This window comes from Schistocerca cancellata, chromosome 8, assembly GCF_023864275.1.
Source record: "Schistocerca cancellata isolate TAMUIC-IGC-003103 chromosome 8, iqSchCanc2.1, whole genome shotgun sequence".
Lineage (NCBI taxonomy): Eukaryota > Metazoa > Arthropoda > Insecta > Orthoptera > Acrididae > Schistocerca > Schistocerca cancellata.
In genome coordinates this window covers 495,237,684-495,258,520 of record NC_064633.1, presented here as the reverse complement: position 1 = coordinate 495,258,520, position 20,837 = coordinate 495,237,684, and the positions used below count along the sequence as shown (strand labels likewise).

Genomic DNA, 20,837 nt, shown 5'->3' with positions numbered 1-20,837 from the left:
GAGGCCAGCTGGAAAGCCACTAGACAATAAAAACATCAAAATTGATGTGCAAGTCACATAAGTAATGTTACATTGAAAGGCTTGCTCCAGGCAAGGAAACACATGACCTTTATTTGTTGGAGGCAAAAGCATCAGCTTTTATTTTTTCAAGTTAGAGAGTAAGGTGCTTGATGTATTACGACGGCTGATCTTATTCTTTGGATGACTTCAGATCAGTTCTGTAGGATTTATGGGAGAAGGTTGGTGTTCCTTAATTAATGCCAGAGGTTCAGCTTTCCATGTCTTTGTGTGTTTTATTTATTTATTTTGTATATTTCTACACGATAGTCTGAAGTTTGCCTGCTATAGTCATAGATGAAAAGTAACCATGAAACGAAACTCTGCATTCACAACAAGAAATTGTTACCTGGTGCTGCTGTTTGTCAGTACTCATCAAACATGTCACTTTGCAACATTTATTCACAACACATTGTGTATGAAAAATAAATAAACCATTGGTCAGTTTAATTATTATGCTTCATTGTTTTGTAAAAAAATGTGTGTTTTCTCATCCAAATATAATAAGTCATTCAATTAGGGTTAAAGAAGAAGTCAAATATCATAATGAAGCAGTTTCTCTCAGAGTGTCTTTGCTAACAATATAGTGGTGAAGGTTTTTCCAGAAGCTGTTTTCTTTGTATTGCTCATAGTATCACAGAAATTGCTTTCTAATAATTCATTTAGCTGTATCACCTGTGAAATATATATCATGTGCATTTTACTTGTTCTGCATTGGGGTAGGTACTCGACTCCTACTCCACTCAGGTGTTGCTTTTTCTGCTAATAAATAAATGTCATTTGTTACCTTGCCTGGTGCAAACCTTTTGGCATAATGCTAATTCAGAGACTTCTGTGTCAGTTTCACTGCTTTTACATAAGAGTAGCTTTTCAGTTGGCCTCTTAAGGCTGACAGGACCTCCTTCCAGAAAAAACTGAAGTGGTCACCAAATTCACTAACCCCCTAGATCCTGTGGCAAGTTTCAATTTGTCATTGAGATACTAGCATTTACTATTGGGGCATTAGAGGACTTCAAAAGCCATGTAATAAGTCCAAAAAGTGTGTGATGGCTACTGCAGGAGAGATACTCTGACAGATGAGGAAAATGAAAATATAAAATCGGTCAGTTTAATGTTCCTTGTTCTGTAGTTTGCATACCATTGATTTAAGTTTTGCGTGCCAGTATTTGTTTGCACATTCCATCACCTATTACACCTTTCTTGTTCTTATTGTCAGAAAAATGTTAACAGCAACTTGTTACAGCATCCCACAAAAGTATTTTCCCTGGTCACTTTTCAAGGCCACTTTTCGCACTCACACTGCAGTAATCCATTTTGACTTCCTGATTAATACACCCTCATATTGTTTACTACCATTCTCCTCATGGGGCTTGTCTCCAATATGTAATGTAATGATGGCTTGGCTTTTGGCTTGTTTTGGAGATATGTCTTTTTCCCTTTCAAACTAATCTTTGTTGATTGCTCACAACAGATTTTACTCATCTAAGGTCACTATCAATTCTCCTGTACTCTGTGACAACAAGAAGAAGGGTTGCACTTTGTCAGTGGCTCTTGTTTTAAGATTTTCTTTACTATCACATTTTCCAGTATCTTGTTACTATCTGCCTCACTGGGTGCTTCAACAGTGAGAACCGTGTTCACCTTCCTTGTACATGTGTCATACCTCAGTTCTCAAGCCATACAAGTTTACTGATTCTTTTAATCTCTGCTTGATTACCTTGCTGTGTTTGTTATCTTTATGTTTAAGTAATAAAATTACATTTTTGTATGGACAGTATATTGTATATTTTTATCTGAGTGGTGATTGTTTACACTTCTACAGTTCAGGCAATAATACTGGCTTAGGATATATGTTCCTTCTTGTCGAATTCATATCTTTATTTTTCATTTTGCATCCTTGAGTTCTATTGCTCTAACCACAATAGGAGCATGCTCCTTTCCCACATTCTCGGTGAAATGGATTAGGTCATCATAAAGGACACTTAGGAATACAAGTATGACAACTATGTTATCAAATTCAGTTTCTGATTATTCCTCATCATACGATGTGTTTGTTTACCTACTCATTGTGCTGCCACACATCCGGCTGTGCAGTCAGCACCTCCAATGTGTCTTGTGCCTGTTAGATCAGCTTCAGTGCAACTTAGCTGTGATGCTTCTCTCTCTCTCTCTCTCTCTCTCTCTCTCTCTCTCTCTCTCTCTCTGTGTGTGTGTGTGTGTGTGTGTGTGTGTGTGTGTGTGTGTGTGTGTTTTTGGTTTCTTATAGCTATTAATTGTTTGAAAATTTCACATACTGCATTTGACACCCTGAATAATTAACTACATGCCACATTCACAGACTGAGACTGAGACAATATTGCTGCTCATCTCACATTGTAGTATTATGGTCTAACGTCATAAATGTTAAATGTCAAGATTTGCAGCCACAGTGCAGATAATGAGTGGTGATGGCTCACATTTTTCAACTCCAGTTTGTGTCTGTGAGTACACTGAAGAGTACTCCTTATTCTTATAAGCCGAAATTACTAGCTTCTGGCACTCAGTCATACTGAGATATAATTTCAATTAAATAATGTTTATTTGCCATAATACTCAGGTAGTTGATTGTATGTGTGGCTATCTTGTGAATGTGAGATTCACACTTTGTACGATTTTACCATATCGTGGTATCTACCTCTTGTAAGACAGGAAATAGCAGTGCTGCTAAGTATGAAAAAATAATTTACCTTCCATTTTTACTTTCTGTGTAACAGTCAGCTCCTATTCTCCAGAAATTAGAGAAAAAAGTTTGTGACTAACACTGCTTGCCACTTAGTGTGACTATAGTTTGTGGTTGTTCACAGGCCGTCTGTAGTTGGTATATGGGCACTGCTTTGTCAATGTTGCTTTAGATTGTGACATGTTTTTATTGTCAGTTAGTAGCCCCTAACTGTTTTCATTTGTGTCTGTGTTTCTATTTTTAATGCAAAACAACAATAATGTTTATTTGAAATCTGTGCTTTCACAGTCGAGACTGTAATCACAAGAGATTGCCTTAGCTCACTGCGAAGTTTTCGAACTGACATCCCTGCTGATCATTATGAAGGCTGCCGTCCAGCTACAGTGGATGTCCGCTTGGCAAATTATGTCAATAACTCCATAAAAGAACTTGATGTCAAACGGTAAGTAGCTGCATTGTAAAATGCTGTTTGTGACTGTACTGTCTGTTAATAGTCAGGCACAATAATTTCTCATGCACTAGAAAACATTAAACATCTTACATAAAAGTTTTACACCACTAACATAACTTGCATACTTTGTGTGTTTTAGATAAGAAAAAAATATTTCTCAATATTTCTTTGACCACAGGAAGCTGCCATGTACAGCATCCTGTGTAGTGGACGTAGTAGTAAACATGGGTTCTCACTGTACTTCAGTAGAGCTCATTACGAGCGAGTGGGATACTACTGCTTGTACACAATGTTCGGTCTGTCTTGAAGCTCATAGCAACGTAGACTATGCACACAAACTCACTATAAGGCAAGAAGAGTTGTCAATGAGGGAAGTCATCTGCTGAATTGACATGCATCACTGTGACACCAATTGAACATCAAGCACCATCACGAGACACAATAGATTGAAGATTTGCCTTGTATGGCTGTTAAGTACCTCAGAGAGAACTGCATATTGTCTTTTGGAAGGATGTGTTGACCCAGACATTACCCAACCATCTCCAAACAAACCTCTTTGGTCTTTAGGTATCCATTACGAAGGACAGTACAATGTCCAAACCCCCGGCATGTGATGTAAGAAAGTTGGCAAGGGAATTCCAGGAATGGAACTTGGATCAGTGGTGCTGGGTTTCACTTGACAAATGAGTGCAGGATTACTCTGACACCTGGACATGGTTATAGAAAAGAGTGGAGATGACCAGGTACCAGTGCACTTCTCAGGTATTCCACAGGTTTCACCAGGAAGAGGGGCCAGTGTTATGTACAGTCGGCAGATGCCTCTCATCACTCTCGAGCATAATTTGAGTACTGTGCAGTATTGGGATGGTATCATCCAACCTGTTGTCCAACTCTACAGTCAGCACTTAGGCAGTGGGTTTCTCTTTCAAGTCAATAACGCTTGAGCATGCTGTGCCCAATATGTGAACCTCTTCCTCTAGGGGGTGTTAATCAACCAGATGGAATAACCTCCAGTATCTGCTGACATTAACCCATTTAAGAATGCTTGGGACAGAGTGTCAGTGTAGGAACGCTTCTCACATTGGATGTCCTCAGGAAGGCCTCTATCAAAGAGTGGGGCAGATTCGAGCAGCAATGCCTCAACCAAGCAAGATGCTGAAAAGGATCCAAGCACATTACAGAGCACAAGGTGGAGCAACATGGTATTAAATGTTACCCATCAGATTATGATTTCATAGACATGCAACGATGTGCAGTTTTAAACAGAGTACCGTTGTTTTGGTTAGTTTTTTTTTCCTCCCTCCTATATAATCTAAGCCCACACATGTTCGTAGGTATGCAAACACTGCAAAACCTTTTAAGCACAAGCATTATGACCACATATACTTCTCATGTGTCACATATGTAAGAAATAGTTTGTTTATATTGTAGATAATATTTTACAGTCTGTTGTTCCAGTCAAGTCAAACCACCTAGCTGTCTTTACAATTTTTCTACCTTTCATGGTACTAGTTGCTACGATAGCATCTAGCAAATCTTGTAGTTTTCTTAACAGTGCCCACGTTGTGAAACAAATTTGTTGTCTGCTTGCACTTCTGGCACTCCATTCACAACAAAATCGTTTAGGTTATCTGCATCTTACTGCAGAAGAGCTGTGATTAAATTTGTGGCTTATGAAATCAGCATTGGAGATGAAATAAAGCCACACCTACAACATGCAGTAGGCATGCCAGCTTCCCGTGTTCACTTCTCACCATGCTTTTCTATGCTGTCAGACAAGTTAGGTGATTCTTTCATTACTATTTCAAAACCATGTGGTGAATGTTAAGTTTCTTGCCCATTGGTTAAGTAAGCTTTCTGTGACACACAACAAGCTTTTCCTAGTTATTGAATAATGTTGATGATAATATGATCTTACTACAAATAAAAATATATTGAGGCACACAGATTAATGACAACTCCATATTTGTTTTGTAAGATGCCCAGCTCGATTTAAACTCTTCATTATTCCTCTCCATTGAATGCATCAATTCTTTCATGAAAATGTTGTATTTTTTTATTACAGCTTAAAATTCTAATCCTTGGATGGCCATTGTAGAGTTTTCATCACAGAAGGCAGCACTTGTAGTTTCCAGTGTTGTAAATGCAAAGTACAAAATAATTAATGAAAGGAAATGTGTGTGTGTGTGTGTGTGTGTGTGTGTGAGAGAGAGAGAGAGAGAGAGGGGGGGGGGGGGGGGTGTTCACACTGCGGCAGTCTGTACCTGAAAGTGTGAACTGTATAGGCATCAATGCGAGTTCCAAATAACATACAACAAAATTGAAATTACATTCATGTATGTTCTGAAAATCATATGTGTTTAGGATTAATTATTGATTGTTCATTATTGTATGCATAAGTTCAGAATATCTTTGCTGCCCAGTACTACAGTAAAGTTTGCAAGTACTGATATCACATTGTTGGTAATTAGGTGTATGCACAGGAAGCACTGCTCATTTTAATAATATTACGGAAGGATCTCAGTGATACAGCCAAAAATATCTTGATAATTAATTCATGTTTATGTGTACTGTGAGTAAACAACACTTTCCACTTTTTAGCAAATACAGTAACTTTCTATAAAAATATTTTCATCAGTTCTCCAAAATACTGAACCTCACTGCAATAAGACATTAGTAGAAACATTAACTGTTTCTGTATAATATGATTTACGGCACTGTCCAACTGCTCACACTTTTTCCGACCCAAGCTGATTGGCCAGTGTCCGTGCTGGCGACAGTAACTAACTACAGCAACAGTGTCTCCAATCAGATTGCCAGCACCAGCATGCTACTTAAATATTTGAATACTGCATAAGGTGCAGTGATGATACACTCACAATGTCAGTTTGAAGTAAGTATTTTCAAAGAGTGTTGATCATTTCACATCCAGTTGTCTTGAGTTCCGGTATACAGCTGCATCGCCATTTGTTCACATCTGAGACTGTTGTTTTTCTTTAAATGTTTATGCAGGTATTTCATTGTAAATAATTTAAAGAGTGAGGGTAACAACTCACCAATTAGTTGAGACGCCAAGATATTGACAGGATCCTAAACAAAACTGAGAATGTCCTGCTTTCAGATGAGTTCTTCTTACAGCTACAAAGTACACATGCGTACACTTTTATGACTACATTGTCCCGGCTGAATGATTAGTGCCAGCACTGCAGTTCAATTGAAGTGAGGGTATGTATCGTGAAGGCAAAATGAAGACCAAGTGTGGAAGGAAAGGTTGGGGAGGTGTTACTGATTGCAAGGAGGGAGAGGCAGCAGCCATGTGCATTATGTATATGCCACTGGTGAACTCATTCTAGTTGCAGGCAGGGAAGATATGTGCATCAAACACTGACATGGAGTCTTGGTATGAGAGAGTGAAATAGAACAGAGAAAGAGGGAAACTGAAGAGGAGAACATGATGGCAGGATAAGTGAAGACCACAAGCAAATGACCCACAAGAAGCAGGATTCAAATAGTGATGAACAAGGATGTTCTGTAGGTTGGGCAAACCCCAGATCACTACTTTGGGTGATGTACACTATATGATCAAAATTATTTGGAGACCTGGCTGAAAATGATTTACAAATTCGTGGTGCCCTCCATCAGTATACTGGAATTCAGTATTGTGTTTGGCCCACCCTTAGCCTTGATGACAGCTTCCACTCTCGCAGGCATACGTTCAGTCAGGTGTTGGAAGGTGTTTTGGGGAATGCCAGTCCAGTCCATTCTTCATGGAGTACTGCACTGAGGTGAGGTATCAATGTCAGTCGGTGAGGCCTGGCATGAATTCGGCGTTCCAAAACATCCCAGAGGTGTTCTATAGGATTCAGGTGAGGACTCTGCACAGGCTAGTCCATTACAGTATGTTATTGGCTTGTAACCACTCCTCCACAGACAGTGCTTTTTGAGCAGGTGCTCGATCATGTTGAAAGATGCAATCGCCATCTCCAAATTACTCTTCAACAATGGGAAGCAAGAAGGTGCTTAAAACATCAATGTAGGCCTGTGCTGTGATAGTGCCACACAAAACAACAAGGGGTGCAAGTCCCCTCCATGAAAAACATGACCACACCATAACACCACAGCCTCCGAATTTTCCTGTTGACACTACACACGCTGGCAGGTGATATTCACTGGGCATTCACCATACCCACACCCTGCCATCGGATCGACACATTGTATACCGTGATTCGTTACTCCACACAATGTTTTTCCACTGTTCAATCGTCCAATGTTTATGCTTCTTACACCAAGTGAGGCATCGTTTGGCGTTTACCAGCGTGATGTGTGGCTTATGAGTAACCACTCAACCATGAAATCCAAGTTTTTCACCTCCTGCCTAACTGTCATAATACTTGCACTGGATCCTGATGCAGTTTGGAATTCCTGGGTGATGGTCTGGATAGATGTCTACCAATTACACATTACGACTCTCTTCCACTGTCGGCGGTCTCTGTCAGTCAACAGAAGAGGTCGGTCTGTATGCTTTTGTTCTGTACGTGTTCCTTCACATTTCCACTTCACTATCACATCAGAACAGTGGACCTAGGGAAGTTTAGGAGTATGGATATCTCGTGTACAGACATATGAGACAAGTGACACCAAATCACCTGACCATGTTCAAAGTCCCCGAGTTCCGCGGAGCGCCCCATTCTGCTCTCTCACGATGTCTAATGGCAACAGAGGTCGCTAATATGGAGTACCTGGCAGTAGGTGGCAGCACAACACACGTAATGTGAAAACATATTTTTTGGGGGCTATCTGGATACTTTTGATCACATATTGTATGTAGGTATTCGGATAAGAAATCCCTCATCTCAGGTCATGTCAACAGGTAATCACAGTGCTGGTGAAGGATTTGGTTGGAATTCCAAGGCCAGGGTGATACTGGGTGATGGGAGATGTGCTGATCGGTGGCAGGTTAACAGTTTTACTGGTGTCAAGTGGAGGAGATGGCGCAGGAGATATGTTTATGGATAAGCTGGATAGGATACTATCCATCAGTAAAGGTTCTGGTAAGCTGACACGTATATTTCGACAACTCCTGCTTTCTGCTGCAGATGTGTCATCCATGGGTCACGAGGCTGTAAGGAAAAGCTGTAAGCTGTGATATGGAACAGGTGACAGCTGTCAAATTGGAGGTACTGTTAGTGGTTGGTGAACTTGACTGGACAAACATATCTATGGAGCTATCTGAGAAGTGGAGATCAACGCCTGGGAAGGTGGCTTGTTGTGTTGAGAAGCACCACGTGAAACAGATTTGAGAGCAAGTGTTGAGGTTATGGCGCAAAGAACAAAAGTTGCCTCTGCCATGAGATCCTGTGACTGGACAGGTGGCTGCTTCTTCAACAGGGTCGGAGCGGGCACATGGGGTGATGGGTTTACTAGTATTGGGAGTTCCAATGTTAGGCGTGTTATGGAGCCCCATATGCAGATAGTGTTCAGAGCTAGAAATAAAGCCGATATGCACTCGGTATGTCTGCAGGGGGGCCTCATTAGAGATGGTGAAGACTGCTGGAGCCAAGCAGAGGGTCTCTACCAAAGGCTTCATCGACTCTGTGACGGTCTTGGCTGCGGATTTCTAGACCTGCCTTATCATGTGGGGATTTGTAGGACTACCCTTGATAGGTCAGGGATGCTCTGCACAAAAGGAAGCAGCTACTTGGATAGCAGAGTACTTATGGAGTGCACATGCTAGGCAATAGCTTTAAGTGTTCTGATGAACACTCACCAGTTGATATGCAGCAAGGGAAGTCAAACATCGTTCAGAATGAAGACACTTTGACTGTCTGACTGAAACATTCAAAGTATTCATAAAAAAAGTTCCTGAATTTACTGCCCTCCAAGAAAGTTCTTGCGCTCTAATTATTCTTGGGACCGAGAGCTGGATGAAATCGGAATTGGAAAGCTGTGAGATATTTAGGGAATCACAGGATGTATATCGAAAAGACAGATTAGAGGACATTGAAAGAGGAGTATTCATTGCAGTTGATTAAAATATTGTCTCTATTGTGGTTGAAGTTGATTGTGACAGCGAAGTCATCTGGTCACATACAGGGTGTTACAAAAAGGTACGTCCAAACTTTCAGGAAACATTCCTCACACACAAAGAAAGAAAATTTGTTATGTGGACATGTGTCTGGAAACACTTACTTTCCATGTTAGAACTCATTTTATTACTTCTCTTCAAATCACATTAATCATGGAATGGAAACACACAGCAACAGAACGTACCAGCGTGACTACAAACACTTTGTTACAGGAAATGTTCAAAATGTCCTCCATTAGCGAGGATACATGCATCCACCCTCCGTCGCATGGAATCCCTGATGCGCTGATGCAGCCCTGGAGAATGGCGTATTGTATCACAGCCGTCCACAATACGAGCATGAAGAGTCTCTACATTTGGTACCAGGGTTGCATAGACAAGAGCTTTCAAATGCCCCCATAAATGAAAGTCAAGAGGGTTGAGGTCAGGAGAGCGTGGAGGCCATGGAATTGGTCCGCCTCTACCAATCCATTGGTCACCAAATCTGTCGTTGAGAAATGTATGAACACTTCGACTGAAATGTGCAGGAGCTCCATCGTGCATGAACCACGTGTTGTGTTGTACTTGTAAAGGCACATGTTCTAGCAGCACAGGTAGAGTATCCCATATGAAATCATAATAACATGCTCCATTGAGCATAGGTGGAAGAACATGGGGCCCAGTCAAGACATCACAAACAATGCCTGCCCAAACGTTCACAGAAAATCTGTGTTGATGACGTGATTGCACAATTGTGTGCGGATTCTCGTCAGCCCACACATGTTGATTGTGAAAATTTACGATTTGACCACGTTGGAATGAAGTCTCATCCATAAAGAGAACATTTGCACTGAAATGAGGATTGACACATTGTTGGATGAACCATTCGCTGAAGTGTACCCGTGGAGGCAAATCAGCTGCTGATAGTGCCTGCACACGCTGTATATGGTACGGAAACAACTGGTTCTCCCATAGCACTCTCCATACAGTGACGTGGTCAACGTTACCTTGTACAGCAGCAACTTCTCAGACGCTGACATTAGGGTTATCATCAACTGCACGAAGAATTGCCTCGTCCATTGCAGGTGTCCTCGTCGTTCTAGGTCTTCCCCAGTCACGAGTCATAGGCTGAAATGTTCGGTGCTCCCTAAGACGCTGATCAATTGCTTTGAACGTCTTCCTGTCGGGACACCTTCGTTCTGGAAATCTGTCTCGATACAAACGTACTGCGCCACGGCTATTGCCCCGTGCTAATCCATACATCAAATGGGCATCTGCCATCTCCGCATTTGTAAACATTGCACTGACTGCGAAACCACGTTCGTGATGAACACTAACCTGTTGATGCTACGTACTGATGTGCTTGATGCTAGTACTGTAGAGCAATGAGTCGCACGTCAACACAAGCACCGAAGTCAACATTACCTTCCTTCCATTGGGCAAACTGGTGGTGAATCGAGGAAGTACAGTACATACTGACGAAACTAAAATGAGCTCTAACATGGAAATTAAGCGTTTCCGGATACATGTCCACGTAACATCTTTTCTTTATTTGTGTGTGAGGAATGTTTCCTGAAAGTTTGGCCGTACCTTTTTGTAACACTCTGTATAACAGGTGTAGGTAAAACCATGTTAATTGTTGGATGTTTTTACCGACCACCCAAGTCAGCTGTGGCAGTCCTAGAGTCTTTCAAAGAAAGTCTATGAGCAGTAGTGCATAAATACCCAGATCATACTGATAGGAGGCAACTTTAGCCTGCCATGTATAGGCTGAGATGTCTATGGAGTCATTGCAGAGGGGAGGGGGGGAATGGTGTACAGACACAATCATGTGAAATAACTTGGAACATATTTTCTGAAAACTGCCTTGAGCGGCTAGCTCAGCAGCCCTCACATGATAGAAATGTCTTTGACCTTGTAGCTACAAATGGACCAGACCTTATCGACAATGTCAATATAGAAATGGGGATTAGCAATAATGATGTCATTATAGCAACTTGTTTACAAAAGATAATAAGTCAATCAATAAGGCTAGGAGAGTGTTTCTGCTAGAGAGAGCAGATAAACAGTTATTAACATCTCACTTAAACAGTGAATTGGTGTCACTTAGTTCCAATAAGATGGATGTAGAGGAGTTATGGACAGAGTTTAAGCAGATTTTAAATCATATTCTGGAGAGTTATGTGCGTAATCAGTGGATACAGGATGGAAAAGACCCACCATGGCTTAATAACAAAATTCGGCAGATGCTGAGGAACTGGAGGTGGTTGCACTCTTGGTTCACATGGAAATGCGTAAATGACAACAAGCAAAGGTTAATAGAGATTCGTGCGTCTGTGAAAAGATCTATGTGCAAAGCATACAACAACTACCACCATCACACCTTAGCAAACGATTTGGCAGAGAACCTGAGAAAATTCTTGTCGTACATAAAATCACTAAGTGGGTTAAGGCTTCCATTCAGTCCCGTGTTGACCAGTCTGGTGTGGCAGTTGAAGATAGCAAAACGAAAGCCAAAGTTTTAAATTTCGCATTCAAGAATTCGTTCACACAGGAGGTTACCTCCCATTTGGACGACATAGTAATAAGTGTACCTAGCGTAGGATTTGAAAGTGAATAAGTCACCAGGTCCGGGTGGAATCCCATGTCGATTTTGCAAAGAGTACTCTATGGCATTGGCTCCTTACCTAGCTTGCATTTATTGTGACTCTCTCCCCAGTGCAAAGTTCCAAGCAACTGGAAAAAAGTGCAGGTGACTCCAGTATACAAGGAAAGTAAAAGAACAGCCCCACAAAATTACAGACCAACATCCCTAACTTCTGTGTGCTGCAGAATCCTTAAACATATTGTGAGTTCGAATATAATAGGTTTTCATGATGCTGAGAAGCTTATGTGTACAAATCAGCATGGTTTTAGAAACTGTCACTCATGTGAAACTCAGCTTACCCTTTTATACTGAGAACTATGGATGAAAGTCAACAGGCAGATTCCATATTTCTCGATTTCTGGAAAGCATTTGACATGGTACCACATTGCAGGTTGTTATTGAAGGTATGAGCGTATGGAATAAGTCTACAGATATGTGAGTGGCTCGAAGACTTCTTAACTAATAGAACCCAGTATGTTGTCCACGATGGCAAGTGTTCATCAGAGGCAAGGGTATTGTCAGGAGTGCCCCAAGGAAGTGTGATAGGACTGCTGTTGTTCTCTATTTACATAAATGATTTGGCTGACAGGGTGGGCAGCAATCTGCAGTTGTTTGTGGATGATGCCTTGGTGTGCGGTAAGGTGCCAACATTGAGTGACTGTAGGAAGATACAAAACGACATAGACAAAATTTCCAGTTGGTGTGATGAATGGCAGCTACTGCTAAATGTGGAAAAATGTAAGTTAATCGGATGATCTGGGCATGACGTTGCAAAGTGATAAGAGGTGAAACGAGCACGTGAGAACTGTGGTAGGGAAGACAAATGGTCGACTTCAGTTTATTGGGAGAATTTTAGGAAAGAGTGATTCACCTGTGAAGGTGGCCACGTATAGAACACTGGTGCAACCTTTTCTTGATTATTGCTTGAGTGTTTGGGATGCAAGCCAGATCAGACTGTAGGAAGACATCGGAGCAATTCAGAGGCAGACTGCTAGATTTGTTACCGGTAGGTTTGAATAACACATAAGTGTGACGGACATGCTTTTGGAACTCAAATGGGAATCCCTGGAGGGAATGTGAGGTTCTTTTTGAGAAACAGTATTAAGAAAATTTAGGGAACCAGCATTTGAAGCTGACTGCCAAATGATTCTAATTCTGCCAACATACATTGCACATAAAGACCACGAAGATAAGGTGCGAGAAATTAGGGTTCATACGGAGGCACACAGTCGTTTTTCCCTCGCTTTATTTGCGAATGGAACAGGAAATGAAATGACAAGTAGTGGTACAGGGTACCCTCCGCCATGAACTGTACGGTGACCTGTGGAAGATCTATGTAGATGTAGATGTGTGGTCAGTGAATCTGAACCGGCCGAGGGGTTGTAGGTGTTGACTGGATAGGAAGGATTCCTCCAGATGGCCCATAAATAAGTTAGCATAGAATGGTGTCATGTGAATACCCATAGCAGTACCACATATTTGTTTATAGATTTGGCCTTCCAAAGTTAATTGCCGGTCAGAATGTGGGCCTCTAGGATGATGCGAAAAGAGGTGATAGGTTTGGTCTCCAAAGGATGTTGGGAAAGATAGCATACCGCGACCACAAGGCCATGGGTATGAGGGATGTTGGTGCTTAAGGGTTTCGCAGCCACAGTGACCAACAAGGAATCTGGTGGTAATGGAACATCACCGAAAGTAGTATTTCCCACCCACCCAATCTACAGAATATCTGTGGCCATTACTATTCTGATCCTACACCCCATGGGCTATTCCCTAGTGGCTGACACAGATGTAAGACCTGTCCCATACACTCATCCACCACCTCCTACAGCAGACCAGTTGCAGGCATTTCCCACTCTATAAAAGGCAGGGCCATGTGTGAACGCAACCTTGTTATATATCATAATATTTCTAGTGGGAAAAATACGTAAAATAAGGGAGCACAACCACTTGCCTATAGAGAATTGGTGTGTGAGACACAGAAACATGTAATAGAATCATCTAACACTAACTTTCGAGCTCTTGCTCTTCTTGTAGTAGGAGTACACATGCAAACATTCATGCTTATGGTAGCAGAAAAACTGCTTCCAGAGTGTGTCAAATCGAAAATTTGTCCATCTAGTTGCCAAACATGCCGCACACCACAATACAAATGACTTCAACAGCTGCTTCACTATGCTAGCTATTTGGATTCTTCCTTTGAGCTCTAGTTTCTCTGAGCTACACAGGTGGCAATCTTCCATTCTTCCAGGCCAAAACCTCTGCTAACCTGTTGCCCACTGCCTTGCCCTGATCTTTTCCATTCCCTCTTATGTCCACACCACTCCTTCCCATGGAGATCATGAACTGCCATTGCCTACCACTCTTCTTCCCCGAGCTCACATGGGCACTCTCTTCCCTCCTCCCCCTCCTCCTTTTCTCGCTGCTCTCCCTCCCCTTTCCCACCCCGCTCCCTCTCTTCCTTCCCTATCTACCCCTTCATTTCTGCCTTCTTCTCCTTTCCTTCCCTCTTGATCTCTCCTCCTCACTCTCTCTGTATCTTATATGCTCTGTCTTCTAATCTCTTTTCTGTTGTTGTGCAGACATTGAGTCACCTGTCGAAAAACCTGCCTTACACTATCCTGCTATGTCTTCCTTGCCTCCTCATCATTCCCAGTCCCCTCCCTACCTCCATCTACTCAGGCAACTACTCTTGATAACTGATAATCAATAATCAGTCTTGCTGCAGCCTTGGGTGTTTAGATTTGGGTGTCTGTGTGGTTGTATGTGAATCTGTGTACTTTTCTACTAGAGAAATGGCAAGTGCTCGAAAGCTAGTGTGGATACTGTTTCCTCTTGCACATTTATATGTGGCACACCAGTCAGCAATAGGTGAGTCGTTGTCTTTCCTTTATTTTATACATTATTCCATATAGGTATTTTCATTGTTATTATACTAAGTATAGTACCATTTAAAAGTGGCGATAGGAATATAGTGCTTTTTACACAGTACAGCACTTTGTAAATGAAATAAAAATAGTGTGATATGATTGCAGCACACGTTATACAATTTTATGGGGCAAGAATTTGTGAATCTTGTTGTTTTACAGGAACTATTATGACGAGACAACTTGGTGCTTCTGTTACTTTGACAACAGATGCAATGGGGCCCCAGCAACTACATCTTTGTGCACTACAATCCTGTTTCTCAGCGCTTTCATCTTTTGGCTGCTTCACTGACGTAGTAAATTCTAATGCTTTTCTGAAAGCATCTTTTATACATTTTTTTATTGTACATGCTGCTATACCTAAGAGTATTATGTATCTGGCATTGTTCTGTGTTGTGTGAAGAAATGAATATCAGATATTCAAGAAAAGACATAATTTTTAGATATATAACAAACCATTCTGTATTGGTTTTAGAACTAAGATAACACCCTAAGTATTCTTAGTGGCTAATGTTAAGATATTGTGAAATATGGTATTAAAGAATCTCAGAATTTGCAATGTGTACCTTCCACATGGAGAAGTGAAATAAAATATTAAAGTATATTGCAACATTACTGCAAAACATAACATTCTGAAGTAAACATGTAAAAGAATTACATGTGATTGTTGAAGGTGTAGTCTTTGTTGCATCAGTGCATATTGTGCCTGAAAATGAATGCTCAGGAGACCAGTATGAATGAATGGTTAAGGTATTTGTAAGAAAAGTGGTACATCATAAATGTTTATTACAGTTAGATAATGAATAATGTACGTTGTTATTAATATTGCTTATGTATCCGTCCATTTTTAATTCTGTATTATACAAATCAGGTCGTATTTATTGTCCTTTTATAAGATGATGATGTACATGTTGGGATGTATGGGCAGTGTTTTGTACTCTACAAAAAATTGCAAAAAATAAAGATAAGAGTTGATATACTGTCATGAAACATAGGCAGATTTAGTATATTGTCATAGTGCACTGCAGCCTTCATAGGTAGTGTAACTGAATTTGCATCACATAGTTGCACAGTTTGAAAGGAAAAAGGGTTCTCTATCTTAGAATAGAGATAAATTTAGTGAACAGAAGGGATCACATTCAACTTATAGGTGTGAACTGACAATAATGTTAGCAGTGTTATTGAGAAGAAAATACAAGTTATTTAGCTTCTAAAATAGTTCAGTCCTCCAAGACAGGGAAAATTATAAGAGGGGGTGTAGCCAGTTTTTAAAAGATTAAAGTAGAGTAGAATTAAATTTACATCAGTTCTTTCTCAGTAAATAAGTGTCCTCCTTGACGTAGAATATCAGTTTTCATGTTTGTGGTCTCTTTTGTGTTTTTCTGCTAAAGACTAGATTTATCAGCATTGTTTATTGTGGAATATGTTTCCATGTTTTATTTATAAATTTTGTTGAAATTAAACCCAGTTGTAAAATTATGAAGTGCATATACCTGTAAAAAATTTAATTTATTTGAATGTTGAGGACTTTGTTCTTAATCACCGTATTTTGATTCTATACAGAAGTTACCATTTTTATTGTTACAAAGATTTTAGTGTTTTTCATCATAATGTAAAAATATTACTACCATTTTTACAGAGACATGGTTTTTTATGAACAATGGATTTGATATCAGCTTTTGATACTCCCTTTGACCATATTGTTGAAACTGTGGAACATTGTTTGCAAAGTTGACATTTTAGTGCAATGGCCTCCAGCAATTGAAGTCAAATCAAGTTGTTGCTGTGTACATTCAGAAAAATAGTGCAATGAAGGTAACAATTGCAGGCATTGTTAATGTTAAACTACACTTTGAAAATGTATGACTTTGCATTTAGATCCCTACTTTATTCATGTCTCCGTCCATTATATATAATACAAATTTTATGAACTGACTACTTTGCATACTTCTATATATTGTTATCATTACATTGTATGTAATCCTCCAGGTAGCAAACATTTTGTGTTATTAGAGGTTGTTACTTGCCTATTACAAAATTTGTAGAGTGCTGTAGTGATTAATATACAGATAACATGGAGCTTCATCTTTTGTTAGTGTTATAGGTAGTGTGTGCATGTAAGAGTCCAAATGACACTGCACCACAAATTTGTTAGAAAGTAACTGTTGAAATTACTATGTGAATGAACTGATAATTTATTTGTATTGTCATTTTTGAAATTTGTATGATCATGCAGTTGTCTTAAATTTTACTTACAGAATTGATTATTTAGTTTTGTATTTTTCTGGCTGTGAAAATCACCACTCACAAATCAGTTACTGGAACAGTCATCACAAATGCTCATAGTAGGTTACCTCTAAATTATTTTTGAGAAAAGCTTATTTATTAGAACTATCTTTGATTTTACGTGCTGTCTTTTTTATTTTTTTGCTATTGCCCTTCAACTCATGATGTTATCTTCCATTTCTTCCTCTCAGGTATTAATCATTGCATGCCTTTTACATATAGTGCCACCAGTAGCCTTTGTTACATACAAGAATCCTTTTCGGCTTTTGCTCTTTGACCTTTGAAATATTCTGACCATCAGAACTGACTGCAATGCACACACAGTTTTAGGTCCATTTTAAAGGCTACTGTAAAGAACTGAAGGAGAAAGCTTCACACCACATGCAAACTTCCATTGGAAGTTGTGTGGAGAAATAACTTCCGCCTATGCAATGTAGTTGTGAGATAGAAGGGTACCTTAGTACAAAGGTGAAAGTGACAAAAAGGCACTCATTTGACAACACAAACAGTTGGAATACAGAGTAACTATAACACATGATTGATTAGTGGTTACTACTGCTCTACAGAATTGTAGTAAAGATTAGGTGCCCAAGAGTCTTCCATCAGTTGAAACCTAGAGAGTGAATGCATCAAGAAAAAGGGCATGTAATGTAGTTGTGAAAGCCTCCCTTATACTAATGGTATATTGTTTCTTTTCTCCCTTATCCTTTCTGTCTAATAGTTCTTCCTTCTGTGTATTGTCAAAGCACGTAACTTTTAACACCTGCACATTGTGCCACTTTTGAATAAATGAACAGTTTAGAAACTTCTAATTAAAATGCTGTTTGATAACTTTCCTTTCCAGGAGGTTGGTTTTTTTGCCTGCACACAACCCCTTATTTCAGCCATCTGCTGTAAATTTGTTTTTTCATTGCAGAATCCTTGGACTACTAGGGATCACCTTGGCTCCTGTTCCTTGTATTTATTTGTTTATTATTATTTTATTACATTTAGTACATTACATTATTATCTATTGAAAAAAAATCTGCTGAAGTAAAATATTTGCACCATGTCAACAAAACAGTTTTTAATTATCCTTAAAAGTGTGAAGTAAAAAGAAGTCATCATTACATAAGGTGACAGGCTAACAAACTGAAGCAGCTGTCGAATTTTGAACTATAAAATTACATATTTTCTAACCAAATCCATCACAGAAGTCAATCTCACAATAGACAGGTATGGAGAAATATATTCTTGGTGACTGGTAACTTGTTTTTCACAGCCAGATTATTTGTGTTTACAGATATCTCAGGTATATGTAGAAATACCTTTTGTGGTATTTTTTTATTATTTTTGTAAGATATGTACCTGGTGATTAGGCAAATGTATGTTCTGCTTGTGGAATGAAGTGCCTTATCTGGAACACTGTCCATAAAAATTAACTTTTGGTCCACATTTTGGGCATTTTGTGAATAATAAAACTTATGTTTTCAACACTCTTTTGTTTTTATTTGTTTTGCCCTTACTTGTATGTAAGTTTTTCTTGTCTTTATGTGGTTGTAAGTATTTACTGCACTTCAAACTAAATTCAGTGAGCCTTACTACAGTTTCACATTTTGGTACAAGGTTGTTACAAATTCCATATCATACTTTTGTGCAATATTTGATAATAACTGATTGATTGTAAATGCAAAATATAGAGCTTTCAGTGAAATGAATGTGAAATGATAAGTATGTTCCCTCTACAAGGGTCATTCGAAATTAACAAGTTCTATTTATTTTCATGAGACGGCCTAGGGACATGGTAAATAGAGCAATATTTCAGTACATGCTGTCATTTTTTTCTAGATAGTCACCACCATTCATTATGCACTTATGCCATTGTGCCAGCAATGAACAAGACTCTGTAAACCACACTTACAAAAACCTGAAGCAGCTAAGGCTAGTTACTGTCTTTCCACTTTTATGACATTATCAGAGTCTGTAAAATGTTGGCAACATAATCCGTGTCTCGTAGGTCCAAGGAGATTTGTGATGGTGCTAAATCAGCATTATATGTGATAAGATATTCCACCCAAATTTGGCAGTGAATCCCATGGTCACAAAACTATTGTGAGGTTTTGCATTATTGAGCTGCAAGTGGAAATGTATCTTCTTCTGTGGCCTGATTCTGGAAATTTGGGGCTTCAGCCTTGTCAATGATGTCCTTTCGTGTTCTGAATAAGTTTCTTTAGGCTCCAAGACATCCAAAACAACCACGCCTTTCCTATCCCAGAAGACTGTGCAACACCATTTTGCCTGCAGATTGCTGCGTCTTGAACAATTTCTTTGTTGGAGAATTCAAATATTCTCACTTGCAAGCACTCTCTATCAGAATGTAATTAATTTTTAACAGTTGGACTTAATTAGTAGTAGAGCCCACATCCGTATTCACATCTAACAATAACCACATTCCCTTAACCAGTACAGCCATAGTAAAGTCATTATTACAAGTATATACCATTTATGACTGGGAAAGTATTGAATAACAACAGCACCATGTCTTGTCTCCAGTGAAAAGGGTGTTAAAAAATTAGTCACCTTCAGCCTCATATTGGTCCAGCAGGTATCAACAAATATCCATTCAGTGATATTTTTGGTCTTGTGTAACTACTCATCTGACCATTTTGCATACATTTTGCTGTAATCAAGATTGCTTAATATCTTGTCTAAGTCAGTATAGACAACATTCAGTTGTGCACACAATTCGACACTTGTAATTTGCTGATCATCACAGCTGAGTTTGCTGAAATGCTGTTCATTGTGAAGGGTGGCAGTTGAGCAAGGACAACTGTGGCATGATCTTCCATACACAACCTTTTCACCAGTTCTAAAATGCAGTATCCAACACCTCTCATTGCTCATCTATATTACCAAGTGAGTATCCTGGGACAAACAACCTGGAACCTGTAGCAGGTTTTCGATTTAACAGCTTCTGGGGGCGACTAAAAATCTGATTTTCAGTAATTCACATAAATAGTGGCCAAATTTAAAATGCTGACATTATCTACTCATAAAGATATATAATCTTATGTGAAAGGGTCAACACACTAAGACAAGTATTACGGTTATAAACAGTGTAAACAAAAAGTTTGTTGCTTACTACACTTTCACTGTTCATGCATTAAAACTGCCACATTATGCATAACATTTTAATTTATTTCTTCTTTACTACTAACTTTTTTTTCCAATGCATTTTGGAGACAGTGGTCACATATGCCAGTGAATCTACCTGCAAAATTATATCATTGCATAACATGTAATTCAGAAAATGTGATGCCATAAACATTTAGATGTGTGAACAGTTAACTTTTGCTGAAAAGAGTGCAAATTATCCAGACTATACTCATCTGGTGTTTGATAATGAGAGCACTTAGTGGCTTCCAACAAACTTTAAATGTAGTTTCAAATGTTTTCTAATTTACATGCATAATGTCAAATATTCTAAAAATTAACTCATATGTAAAGTTATCAGCAGTATGAAGCTGTTTTGTCAATGGGAGTCCAACTCTTTAAAGAATCAGGGCTTTATTGGTGTTTACTATATTGTCTCCATACAACTTTATCAGTCATCAATGGATTTTAATATGCACCTCAATATAGAAAGCCATTTTGGAACTTCTCGCTACTCTGCTTCTATCTGACACAGAACAAAAAAACCAACAAAA

The 20,837-nt window shown here is 39.3% G+C and overlaps 1 protein-coding gene across 1 annotated transcript in view; it reads left to right on the top strand.

The window, feature by feature from the left end:
* Positions 1 to 18,626, top strand: part of LOC126094565 (uncharacterized) — a 39,705-nt gene extending 21,079 nt beyond the window's left edge. Inside the window, exons 3-4 of the mRNA XM_049909022.1 lie at positions 3,065 to 3,218; positions 15,028 to 18,626. Of these exons, the coding sequence (XP_049764979.1) occupies positions 3,065 to 3,218; positions 15,028 to 15,157 (284 nt within the window). The 3' untranslated portion in view covers positions 15,158 to 18,626. The remainder of the gene's footprint in view (positions 1 to 3,064; positions 3,219 to 15,027) is intronic.
* The last annotated feature ends 2,211 nt before the right edge of the window (positions 18,627 to 20,837 follow it).